The 13578-nt window shown below is 43.9% G+C and overlaps 1 protein-coding gene across 1 annotated transcript; it reads left to right on the forward strand.

Annotated features, from left to right (window-relative positions):
* The first annotated feature begins 1693 nt into the window (after positions 1 to 1693).
* Positions 1694 to 7521, forward strand: VSX1 (visual system homeobox 1). The gene is made up of 5 exons (XM_028123717.1): positions 1694 to 2117; positions 4190 to 4268; positions 4696 to 4819; positions 5839 to 6019; positions 7235 to 7521. The coding sequence occupies exons 1-5, from the start codon at positions 1694 to 1696 to the stop codon at positions 7519 to 7521; spliced, it is 1095 nt and encodes a 364-aa protein (XP_027979518.1).
* Positions 7522 to 13578: the final 6057 nt, after the last annotated feature.

Genomic DNA, 13578 nt, shown 5'->3' on the forward strand with positions numbered 1-13578 from the left:
CTGGGCAAAGAGCTAGAGCACCTTGGCTGGGTCCTGTGTCAGTAACACCTTCCTTTAAAACCGGAGATGAATTTGGGGAGAAATTTCTGGCCGAGCCGAAAATGACGCTGGCGTCTAAAGCCGGCCCTGACCCCCAGCGATTCAAATGACAATTATTCCAAAGGAAAGTTATTGTTTTGCTAATACTAGGAACAGCTTGAGAGGGGGGAGATTTGGGTCTTCCTTTAATAATGGAAAGTTAATGGCCAGCCTGTTGTAATTATCTTTATCAGAAGCTCCTCTAATCTGCATGTTTAACAGGGGACCCACTCAAAGGTGCAGCGAGCCATAGACCCACTTTTCAGGACTCGGCCTCCTCTCCGTCGCGCGCAGGGAACCGTGCCGCGTCCCGGTGGGCTCAGAGTTTTCCCCTCTCTCGCTAGATGACCTCAGACTGCTTGGCCCTCAGGGGAGACATTGAGGAGATTCTGTTTCCAGGATTCTGTGTTTGGTAAGGGTGGGCTCAAGGTTTCGAATGACTGGGGTTGGGTGGACTCAAATTTTTGGCTGTGTGAGCCAGGAGTGGTTTACTCACGTGCTTTGTTTGGCGCCAACTTTAACAAATCAGGAAGTTTCACAGGACAATCAGGCTTTCTTTGAATAATCCTAAAATCTGACTAATTTGCCTCCTCGAAGAGGGGTGCCTCCTAGTAGACAGGTCTTATGTTCCTATTTACCGCCCCCCACACACCCAATTTAGAGTCGCCAGATAAAATACTGATATATTCTTACACACACATACACAAATATTCGTTGTTTATCTGAAATTCAAATTTCACTGGACCTCTAGTACTTTTGTTTACTAAACCGGGCACTCTTCTCCGGTCCCCTCTACATCTGTCTCTCTCTACTTCTTCCCCCAGTTCGTGTGAGTTTTGCCCTGGCTAGAGCCATTTAGGGAGCTGGGAGTGGCTTTGGCTGGAGATGAAGTGGGAGTGGATTAAATAAACGCTTTCCACTCCCTTCCCCTTGGAGATTTTCGGGGAAGGCTCCGGCGGTGGAGTTGGAGGGCTGGCGTGTGTCGTATTGGTGGTAGTGTGGCTGGGAATGAGGTCCTAGGTCTTTTTAAAAAATATTTTTTAAAAGTTTTATTTATTTAAGTAATCTCTACACCTCACGTGGGACTCAAACTCACAACCCGAGATTCAGAGTCTCATGTTCCTCTGACTGAACCAGCCAGGTACCCCGAGGCCCTAGGTCTTAATGGGCAACTGGGTCTTGGGAGGAGGTTTTGGGGCAGCTGTGAGCGGTACCTCCACCTAGAGAAAGGAAAACCACACCGGGGCCTGAATATGCGGCTTTTAGAGGAACCGGCAGATAGCGGGATCGTCCCCTTCCTACTTTCTTCTCCCACAGAATGAGGGGGGGTCGTGGGGGGGATCGGCTGGGGAGTGGTCAGGAGGACAGCTGTAGAAGAGAGAGAAGGAGGTGATTGAGGGGACTGCAGCTGGGAGGGCGGCGACCGAGGGGAGGGAAACTGGTGGCGTCTCCATTTCGCGGGGTCCGAGGCGATGACGCGTCCGCGCCCCACTGATTGGAGCCCTCCTGGCCCTCCGCGCCCGACGGGCTGTCCGGTAGTATAAAGCGTCCTCTGAGCTGCGCCCACTCTGCAAACGTGACCTAGAGAAGGTCAAGCCTCGGCGACTGAGAAGCAATGACCTACCGGGACGCACTTTCCGACGGGCGCTCCAGGAGCAGGGCGCTGGTGCCTGGCGGCTCCCCTAGCGGCTCGCGCCCCCGCGGCTTCGCCATCACCGACCTGCTGGGCCTGGAGGCTGAGGTGCCTGCACCTGCCGGCCCCGGGCCAGGATCTGGTTGTGAGGCCTCCCCGGCCGCACCCTGCACGGGTCCGGGTCTTGGGGGCTCCTGCCTCGCGCGCGGGGCCCTCCCACTGGGGCTCGGCCTTCTCTGCGGCTTCGGCGTGCAGCCTCCTGTGGCTGCTCGGGCGCCCTGCCTGCTCCTAGCCGACGTGCCGTTCCTGCCACCCGGAGCGCCTGAACCCGCTGCCCAGCAAGCCCCAGGTCGTCCACAGCCCCAGCTCAGCAGCCAGAAGAGCAGCGAGAGCGTCCCGACGTCCGGTAATCAGGCCAGCCCATCCGGGTCTTGCCTCTGTTTCCTCCGGCTTGGGGCCATGCAGGGGTAACTCAGCATCGCCTCACTGAGCCCCCTATTCCCAGCATCCCGGATCTAAGGGAAGTCGGGACCCCAGAGCGTGGCCCCGTCGGGGGAGGAGTATTCTCGCAACCTCGCTCCCCGCCCCTTGCCTCTCCCCAAATCCCTGCCTCTTCTCCGGGATTTGGTCCCGCAGCACAGCGGATATCACCACCACCAGGCTCTGGACCTACCCTGGGGGTCTCGGCAACCAAGCAGCGGTTTCCTGAAGGTTTTTCCCCAGCGCCCGGCGCCTCTCGGCCTCTGCGAACCGCAGAGGTCAGTGAGACCTGGGTGTGCTTGTTCATCACCAGCACAGAACCCAGTACCCTGCAGGCGCTCAAAGGTTTGCTGGATTGGAAAGATTGAAGAGCGCGAGGCCTGGAGGCCTGGAACTGTCCGCCTTCTGGGGTGCTGAAAAGGGAGTCTAGGTACCGCGTTTTTCACCTCGCGCTGCCTTCCCTCTTCCCCACACGCGAGAAAGGAAGTAACCTCGCCAATTTCGTTGTTCTATGCTCAGCATTTTGTTCCGAGCCAAGCTATTTCCTCAAAGAAGTTGAGGCGGAATATGGGGAAAGACAAGGAGGCCATGAAATTCTATAAAGAGCAGAGGCAAAAAAATTGAGAGGTCTGGGGTGTGGGTGGAAGAAAACGGAAAATTATACAAGAAAACGTGGACTGAGAGAAACTATATAGTAGAACCTAGAATTGAGCATCCAGGCAGCCAAGGCAAAAAGAGTACACTGAGTATCCACTGATAAAAAAGACAAAATAATAAAAGTAAACATGCCAGATCAGCAGGCAAGCAAACTTTCATTCTGCTTTTTTTTCTTTAAAGATTTTATTTATTTATTTGACAGAGACAGAGACAGCGAGAGCAGGAACACAAGCAGTGGGAGTGGGAGAGGGAGAGCAGGCCTCCCACCAAGGAGGGAACCCGATGCGGGACTCGATCCCAGGACCCTGGGATCATGACCTGAGCTGAAGGCAGACACTCAACGACTGAGCCACCCAGGCGCCCTCATTCTGCTTTTAAAAAACGATTCATAAGTCTCTCTGTAAGATAAAACAAATCCTTCTATTATAAATTTCACTAAAAATCCAGAAACTGCCTTCATAGGTTGAGTTCTTTCTTCTGTGAACACTGATAAAATGAAAGGCAAAATATGGCTAAATTTTGTCAAGAGTGAGTTTCCTGGACCCCACTTCCAGAGATTCAGAATTGGTACAGCAAGGCAGGGAGTGAAGTCCTGACAAGGGTTCTGATGTCAAACCTCAATCCCCGCCCCTGCTTAGAAATGTTGGTGTATGGGTTAAGAAGAGGATTAGAGGTAGAAGGAAGTGGATGAATTTGGGAGTTGGGAGCTAAGAGGGGGTAGAGAACTCCATTAACAGCCAAGCAGCTTCACACAGTCTGGGGTTTGAATCCCAACTTCACCATGTACAACCTGTGTGAAATTGGGGAAGTTACTTAATCTCCCCACATCTCAGCTTCCTCATCTGTAAAAATAGGACAATAATAGCAGCTACCTTGGAGTTCTTTTATTTTATGAAGAATAACTGCGATAATGCATGGACAGTGCTAAGCAGAGTGCCTAGAATATAGTAAGTGCTAACAATGCTAAAGTGTATTATTAAATACTCACATACACCAGCAGAATCATAACTTCAGTCCCCATATTAGAATCCAGAGGAGAAAGTGAAAAATATATATTTTTAAAGATTTATTTATTTATTTATTTGAGTGAGAGTGCGCACGTACAAGTGGGGGATGAAGGAGAGAGAATCTCAAGCAGACTCCACATTCAGCGTGGAGCCTAACTTGGGGCTCAGTCTCATAACCCTGAGATCATGACCTGAGCTGAAACCAAGAGTGGGGGTCTTGACAGACTGTGCCACCCAGGTGCCCTGAAAAATATGCTCACCTTTAAAAACTTTTTTTTTTTTTAATAAAAGGTAATGTGTTCACCTTTAAAATCTCTTTCTCCTGTGCTAACAGATGAGGACAGCCCATCTGAAGACAGGAGTGGCCTGAAAGTGTCCCCCACACCTGGCAAGAGGAAGAAGAGGCGGCACAGGTATACGACCGGGCTGTCTTCCCTGGCCCTTTACTCAGGACGCAGAATCTGAGAATCTATGGGGCTGCATTATGGCAGGCCCTGGGGCCTCCTGGTTGACACATAGTAGCCGTTTGAGAACATAATTCTGCTATTCACAGGAGGCTGCAGGATAATCTTTGTAACATTTTAAAGACACAATTTTGTGGATCTTTAAAGTAGATCTTCTTGAATTCATTGAGGAGGAAAAATATACTAAAGAACTCTGTTTTGTTTGAACCAAACTTCTGGACTTTCCAGAGGCTAATCATTCAGAGGTGGGATATCCAGTTATCATGAGGTGGCCCTTTAGGGTGTGGAAAGGCAGGCACAGGGTCTTCTACATCTGGGAAGCCTGGCAGTCTCCTGTAGACATGCACTCATGCGTGTGCTTTGGGTCTCTCTACAGGACTGTTTTCACTGCCCACCAGCTGGAAGAGTTGGAGAAGGCATTCAGCGAGGCCCACTACCCTGATGTGTATGCCCGGGAAATGCTGGCTGTGAAAACTGAGCTCCCGGAAGACCGAATACAGGTGTCTGGGGTCCCTTTTCTCTTTCCCAAAGACATCACAGAGAACATGTTTTTCTCATATACACGCAGCCACCTCTAAACAACCCAACACATTTCCCTTGACACACAAACTGAGGCTTACTTAGCTGCAGGTACCAAAATGCTAGAGCTGTTCTGTATGCTTATTCTAAGAAGACATCCTCTGTAACCTGAATAATTTTTTCCTTTTATTAATTAATTCCTTAAAATTACACAATAATGTGTGCTGCAACTAAAAACTATATATGTAGTTATATCTATAACTGTATCTATCTATCTGTCATCTATCTATCAATCATCTCTTTGACTATCATCCCCTGAGAGAAACCAACATAAATAGCCTATTGTAACGTTTCTGCGCACCATCTCTGTGTCATATATATTTGGCACTGAATATGTTTGTATGTATGTACCTATAGATATATGTACACTTATACACATGGAATTTTGCTCTTTGTTTTTACAAAAAGGTATTGTGTTATACTTCTTAGCCTCTTTGCTTGACAACACATCTTGGACATTTCTCCAGGTCAGAAGATGTGCCATTAACTCTTTAACAGCTAATCAATATTGCATATTGTTTCTTTATTAAGATAATATTTTCCAGGAGAAATATCACCAACAAACCAACAACTTTGTATTAAAAGGGACCATTGCAAGCATGAACTGTTTCCAATCAATGAGAAAAATCAGGAGACATAGTAGTCCACTTCTTTACATGATGTGAGAAAGAATACTTTGATTTTATTTTTGTCATTCCTGGCTCTCTGGAAAACCTTAGTGGAAACTGGTTGAACATTATCCTCACAGTTTGAGTGATGGATAATGAATGAGTCCCTGTGAGTTTTGAGTGAATAGTAGACACAGCTCCTGTAAGGTCTGGGACTTAAAAACTACTAGTTGGCTGTTTTTAGAACCCCCTGCTCAGGGACACCTAGGAGCATCCTCTTTACTGTGTCTCCTCCTATATGCTCTTCTTCTTCCTGTCCTGCCTCACATTAGGTCTGGTTTCAAAACCGGAGGGCCAAGTGGCGGAAACGGGAGAAGCGCTGGGGTGGGAGCAGCGTGATGGCCGAGTACGGGCTTTATGGGGCCATGGTACGACACTGCATCCCGCTGCCAGACTCCGTCCTCAACTCCACCGAGGGTGGCCTGGTTGGTTCCTGCGCACCCTGGCTCTTGGGTAAGGAAGAGGGCCCTGCAGCCAGCAAGAGGGCCAGAGATGCTGGGGGAAGGGGCAGGGTTCCCTGAAGAGCAGCCATTTGCAAAGCCAGTCAATGTACATTTACTCAGATTTGGGCCCAGAATATCACATTAATTTTAATTAATTCAAAGGCTTGAACTATGGTCAGTAGAATTATTTTTCATTGGAACTGTGTAGACAGTGTGTGGAAAGGTCACATCAGGCCTTGGTTCTAAGAGTAGAATGATATACTTGTAATATGTGAAATATGTTTCCAAAATGTCGTGTCCTATTACAGTGTTTGGAAACCATACAATTTAGAGCTCATGGTAATAGAAATGAGGACAGTGCTAAGCAGTGAAACCTGCATACCAGAGCCAGGGGGTCCGGGGTCTGGATCCTAGTTCTGCCATTAACAACCTGCTTTTCTGTCTCTTAGACTTTTGGTGCTAGAACAGTCTAATGGGTGAGGTCCAAGCTTTGGGGCTGGGCATTTTGGGTGTTTTCTGTTTGCTGTTACCAGAGACTAATGGGCAGGGATCACACCTTGGAGGAATGAGTCACAAGATAGCACCCAGGGCAGGGTAGGAGATAAGAGTTAGGTGTGTGCATGTGTGTGTGTGGGGGGGTGGGTGGGGTGGAATTCTAGGTTGGTGGGGAGAGATTTTTGTTTAGCAAACACTTTTTTAGCCCCTACCCCTCATTTGCTATGCTGAGACTAGAGATAACAATTGTAAATATGGCCTTGACTTTGCCCTCAAAGACTGAAGACAGAGGGAATTTTGGGCAGGGAACCAAGTCCACCCCTCTGAACTTCCACAAGCAGGCCAGGTATGGGGTTATGGTGCTTACTAGCATCTGCAGACCTGTGGCCACATAAGAAAGTGGGCCCAGTGCTGCCAGACATTCTTACTTTCGGAGAAGCTGGAAGTCTGGCTTTTAATGTGAAATCTCCTGATTTTAAAACATTGGCAACAATTAAATAAAAAAAAAAATCACTTGGATACCTTTGCTGGCTGCACTCCACAGGCCAACATCAGACTTCTACCCTTAATGGGGGTAGTTACCTACCTGGCTCCTCTAGAGGCCCCAGAGACAGACACTGATGAGGGCACTTCTAATGGGATTTAAAGAGCAAAGACAAGGAAGAGATTTACAAAACTGCTGAATTTGGAGATACCTATTTTTATTTTTTCTCTTTTCCTTTTTTGCAAGGGATGCATAAAAAATCCACAGGGATGATAAGGAAACCAGGAAATGAAGAAAAGCTGGCAGGACTCGGGGACTCAGACCACTTCCAGGAAGGTTCTAGCCCAAGACAGGCAGGATCCCAGAGAGGCTCAGATGAAGCCAGCCCTGAGAACGGCTTGGAAGATGTGGCCATTGATCTCTCCAGCTCTGCCCAGCAGGAGACCAAGAAAGCACACCAGAGCACCAGTGGCCGAGGATGCTCAGACTCCTCGGGGCTGGAGGGGCTCCAGCCAGAAAAGGTGGGAGCCTGATGAGGCCCACAGGCCCCACCCTCAAAGGCTGGGCTATATGCTCATCCCTCATGGCATTTTCTACAAGACAAAAGTTGTCTAAAACCAGTACTCTTAGCTGGATTTTCTTCTTCCATTGTCAGGATACAATGCAAAACCACTTGCTTTAAGAAGACAAAGGGTTGATTTAGGGAAAATCCCATTTCACTCTAGAATGGAAACCATTCCTTAAAGGCACTTGAACCAGTTAATTTCATGTAAAATTTTACTTCTTTTTTTGTAGAACTTGAGGAGGGAGGATTTAAAGTTCAAAAAAGCATATTTACTGCTGGGCTTCATTTTGAGATTTGGTTCAATATACTGTGTAGATTGATAGGTGAAGTCTGATGTTCTTACTCTGAATTTGAAAATAGAAATTCATTTAACCTCCAGAGAATCAGATGTCTTTATAAATAGCAAAGACCCCATACGGACATATGAATGAATTATAGTATCTTTACCTTAAACTTGGCTTTGGGCATTTCAGTTTTCTTGTTAGGCAATACTCTTGTATTATCCTGAGTGTCACTTGATAGGCTGTATATATCAGAACTCATAAACAAGAAAGAAAGCCATACTTTCCCTTCCCTTCTGAAATATTATGGGACCGTGTTTAAATAATTGTTCAATATCTATAAGCAGTGTTTAAAGTCAGACAAGACTTCTTGGTCTTCTAAAATTTAAGTTTGAAAGCACTTTAGCAACTTGGATTTCATGAATGTTTCCTTTCCTGTATTTCTTTTGCCACTTATTTATTATTTAAGAATAAATGTTGTGCGGTTTGTTTGCTTCTCAGGGTGCTCCTTCTGTTACATGTGTACACAACTCCACTATCAGTGATCCCCTAACAAATCTCCTCCCCCCTGCAGCCCCTTTGGCCCTTTTTAATCTCAGGACATCTTCAGGCTGTAGCAGGTATCATGTGTAGCTTTGTAAACTCCCCCTGTGTGGCAGCCAGGTCTAATTAACCTTTTATTATTTTTTAATTTAATTTAATTTAATTTAATTTTGAGAGAGAGAGAATGCGCATGTGTGAGAGTGTGTGGCATGCAAGAATGGGGGCAGGGAGGGGCAAAAGGAGAGGAAGAGAATCCCATGATCTCAGACTCTGAGATCATGACCTGAGTGGAAATGAGGAGTTGGTTGCTTAACTGACTGAGCCACCTGGGTGCCCCTAATTCACCTTTTATTTATTTATTTATATTTTAAAGATTTTATTTATTTATTTGACAGAGACACAGAGAGAGAGGGAACACAAGCAGGGGGAGTGGGAGAGGGAGAAGCAGGCTTCCCGCAGAGCAGGGAGCCCGATGTGGGGCTCGATCCCAGGACCCTGGGATCATGAACTGAGCCAAAGGCAGACTCTTAACGACTGAGCAACCCAGGCTCCCCCCTAATTCACCTTTTAGAGTTCAAGTTCAGAGAGAGCTTAGATACATGAGACAAAAATGTGAAGCTTCATGAAGAAGCCAGAGAGGGGAAGGAAAGTGGGGATCCCCCATTTGAGAGGCCTTCTCTGGAAATTGGTGCAGTCAGACTGGGCCTGCTTTTCTCATCTCTCCGGATGAGAAAAGAGAAGCTTCCTTCCTCTGGTCTATCTTTCCCATCCTAGCTAGTTCCTTACTATTGTGAGAAGTAAATGTTACCTATTCTTACTGTAGAAACAGAGAACCATGAGCACTATCTTCTTTTATTCATTCTGGCTCATAGAGATCATTGCAGAATCCTGAGACTAAAGGGCAAAAGAGCAGGTATTGGTGAAGAACTCTAGCAATTATGTTCTATCTTTCCTGTCTAGAGACAGCAGACCAGGCTCTGAGCCAAGTGGCCATGCTTGTTCTGGACCATCTTCTGCCTCACAGCTGGTTTTAAGATTCTTGCTTCCATCTCACTTCCATCTCCAGGGTTGAGTTTGGGGGAGGGAGCTAGTGACCTGTGCAACTTACATATATCACACTCATAGAATAAAATATTATGCAGCTGCTAAAAATGGTAACGGCATATTTACTTATGTAGTAAGGTATTAATGAAATGTTGGTGAGTAAAAAAACCCGAAACAAATGGAAATAAAGATATAAGTAGAAATAAACAAATATGTAAAGCAGAATGAAAATGAAATAAACAACTTATTTTATATAAAAATATACAAATAGTGGACACATTTCTCTGTAATATTGTAAAGGAAAAGAAAACAGGAAGAGGCAAAAGAGAAAGGGACCAGAACCAGTAATGTAGACCATTTCAAATATATAAGAAAATACTATTCATGACTGGAAAATATATTAATATGTTTTAAAGATCTCCCACAAATGGACACATTTTCTGGAAAAATACATATTACTAACAATGATTCCAGAATAAGCATGAAATTTGAAAAATCACTAACCAAGAAAGTCATAAACAGTTGTACTATAGACAGAAGATCTTCCCCCAGGAATGCAAAGAGAATTTAATATCATGAAAGAAAATTATTTAAACATTTTATTAACAACTCAAAAAACTCAATGAGTCTTAACATTCATTCAAGAAGTACCTATTTCTTAAAAAAAAACTTAAAAAGTAGGAATAGAAGGATGCTTATTTCAAAAAAATAGCATCTTAGTATTTTATAATGCATATGTACATACATACATATATTTAAAAGTACAGTCTTTGAGGTGGATGTGTTACCTTCATAACATGACTTTTCTGATCTCTCAGTTTTTTCAACATAAAATGGGGATAGTAATAAAACATTCTCATTTCCTCAGAAGATTGGATAAGAGGACATGAGCAATGTACTTAGCTCAGTTTCTGGCATGGCAGAGAAAAAGCAAAAAAAAAATTAGCTATTATATGACTATTATTGGCATTCCTATTAATATTAAGACTCAAATGAGAATACTTATCACCATTATTTAACAACATGGGAACAACTAAGTACAGAATGGAATAGCAACCTATTGGAATGTTCTGGGTAAGCAACATTTAGGAAGAGTTCCAGGAACAAAGTAGGATAGACTTTTGGTCTTCTTTCATATTTTCTCAGTCTCATAAAATTAGTATGTAAAAATAAAATAAACTTGTTAATATTATTAAAATAGTAATACCTGTTTTCAATTTAGAGCTAAGTTCACACTGGACAAAAACTCTTAAAAATACAGTGCGAAAACTTTTTATGATGAAAAGTCTGTACTCTGCCCACGTCTCCTGTCTGGTTCTCAAAAGTGCCAGTCTGATAATGAAGAAATAAGCAGGCTTTTTACACATAGTCTTCTCAAACCCTTACTGAAATCATGCAGCAGGTCAAAGTGAGATCTGACCACAGACTGACAACAGGACTGAATCATTTCCAGCTCTCAAAATTGTTTCCTGGCTGAAATGTGACTGTAAAAGCTCAAAAGAAGATTTTAAAAAGAACACAATTTTAGCAAGGCCCATTTGGAAAGATTCCTAGTATGTCACACTCCCAGCTAGCCTTCAGCAGCAGGATGCAGCGCATCAATGCATGAGAAACGTTCATGAACTCAGGAGATATTTTCAGAAATGACACCTGAACAAGACATGGAAATCACTATTGTTTACTTTGGTTTAGCAGTATAAATATTATAAACTATCTGCACACAGTATATATATTTCTGAACCATTTAAGAGGAAGTTGTTTACATCATCTGCCCCTTTATCTCTTCTTTTCTGGCCTTATTGAGATATAATTGACATAGACCACTGTGTAAGTGTAAGGTGTACAATCTGATGATTTGATACATGTATATATTGCAAAACGTTTACTGCAATAGGGGGGTTAACACATCCTTCACCTCACAACATTACCATTTGTTGTTGTTATGGTGAGAACATTAAAATGCTACTCTCATAACTACTTTCAAGTATGCAATGTGGTATTGACAACTTATGGTCACCATGCTGTACCTTAGATCCCCCAGAATTTATCTTGTAACTGAAAGTTTGTACCTTTTGACCAATATCTACCCGTTTCCTCCATCCTCTGCCCTGGCAATCACCATTCTACTGCTTCTATGGGTTTCGTGTTTTCAGATTCCACATATAAGTGCGATTGTATAGTATTTGTCTTTCTCTTTGTTGGTTTGCAAGCTCCTCGGGAGCTTCCTAGGTGAAATTTGAAAACTGTATGCAACTGTATGTGGAGGGTAGGGAGAGATGGAAGAAAGAGGCAGGCACTCCAGATTGGCGGGGGCAGTTCTAATATGCAAAAGGAACTTACATACAAGGCTTGTCTTGGGTGGCATCAAAATAAGTAGATTTCTGCACCTGCCTGCCAGATCTTAAAAGTTTTTACAGAGGTCTTAAGTGGGTTCAGTCACATATACTGTCCAGATGGTTTCAGGACCACATTCACTTTCTCAAGTTTGTGTCCTTAGGGAAGCCTTTGAAGTGGGAAAGGAAAGTGGAATGCACGTTCTAGGAACAGAGGAGGGGGTGAGGATCTTCTGATTATCAGGGTCCAGCTCATGGGTGAACTGGCAGTCATATCTTCTGGATGACCTCCCCCAACAGTCTGTCTGACTTATTTCACTTAGCATAAAATCCTCAAGGTCCATCCATATTGTTGTAAATGGCAGGATTTGCTTCTTTTTATGGCTGAATAATATTCTATTATATATTCATAAATTATATATGTTATATATATTTATTGCATATATATATATCAATTATATATATATATCTCACTTTCTTTATCCATTCATTCACCTGTCAGTAGACACTTAGGTTGTTTCCATGTCTTGGCTATTGTAAATAATACTGCAGTGAACCATGGGAGTGCAGATATCTCCACAAGGTACTGATTTCATTTCCTTTGGATCTATCCGCAGAAGTTGGATTGCTGGATCATATGGTTGTTCTATTTTTAATTTTTAAAAGAACTTCCATATTCTTTTCCATTGTGGTTGTACCTGCTTCTTTGTCTCTTAAAGCTGTGTGTATTTCCTAAGGATGAGGTTATACAGGAATATCTCTGATGTGAGCAGCTGAAAGGATTAGAAGGGTGGCTGAGTAGAAAGGCTGAGTGTGGGAGATAGGGCAGGGGCTCCTGTTACCTGCTATACAACCTCCTGCATTATTTGAGTTTTTAACAAGGACATATGATTATTTGATTAATAATTTTTAAAAGATTTTATTTTTAAGTAATCTCTATACTCCACATGGGGCTCGAACTCACAACCCTGAGATCAAGAGCCACATGCTCCACTGATTAAGCCAGTGAGCCACCTGGCTAGGTCCCCAACAGTTTTTTAAAATAAGGGAAACTTATGTTGGAAGGCACATATTTTGGAGGTAGGCGGGCATGCTAATTGTTTCTCAAATCCTTTGAGGAGGTCAAATTGGTGGACAAGGCTATGTATGATCTGGGGAAGAATCCTTTCTGTCCAGAAGAATAAATCACTTCCCATCTACTCAGGCATTTAGAAATTCTTGCAGGTGGTGTCCTAGGAATTCAAATTTTAAGTACTTTGAAGGTTGAGAGATTTAGACTTTCTGCTCTGCATTTCCATATTGCTGAGCTCATGCTGGGCATATAATGGCAGCTAATGAACTCTGGGTCATTGGTTTTGATATTGCTTTTGAGATTCTTTGGCCTCACTTTGGACACTGAGTAGGGGCTGCAAAGTTTTTCAGAATTCTGGGAATGAGAACAAGAGTCTGTAATGGGTGTAGCGATTTCCCTAGCAGCTCTAAGAAGACATGTCTCTCCAAGAATTGTTGTGAAATACTCTATTTCCCAATTTTAACTTTGGTTCATCTGGGCCCCTATTTATGGGATTTTATCAGATAGCACACAAGCTGCTTCAAACCCTGTTTTGGTGCATGATCACCTTTAGCTACACCCTTTAATGCTGCTGAATTTTCCTCCTTTGGGCAATTTCTCATGCAGCTTTATTCTCCCTAAATAAGCATGCCAATTTCCCTTTATTACCACTGATGATCCCTCTTTCAGACTCCCCACTTGCAGGCCTCCCAGATATGCAAAGGTTCAACAACCTTAGAATGAAGGTAAAGATCTTCCAGGTTTGTTGTATT

This window comes from Eumetopias jubatus, unplaced genomic scaffold, assembly GCF_037043125.1.
Source record: "Eumetopias jubatus isolate StellerSeaLion01/CBP00866 unplaced genomic scaffold, mEumJub1_p1.0 scaffold_9, whole genome shotgun sequence".
Classification (NCBI taxonomy): Eukaryota; Metazoa; Chordata; class Mammalia; order Carnivora; family Otariidae; genus Eumetopias; species Eumetopias jubatus.

Bases quoted from the DNA above. Each gene is read 5' to 3' on its own strand.
- VSX1 (XM_028123717.1), top strand. From the start codon at position 1,694: ATGACCTACCGGGACGCACTTTCCGACGGGCGCTCCAGGAGCAGGGCG. The intron at 4,269-4,695 runs GTATACGACCGG...GTCTCTCTACAG, and splicing joins AGGAAGAAGAGGCGGCACAG to GACTGTTTTCACTGCCCACC. The intron at 6,020-7,234 runs GTAAGGAAGAGG...CTTTTTTGCAAG, and splicing joins CTGCGCACCCTGGCTCTTGG to GGATGCATAAAAAATCCACA.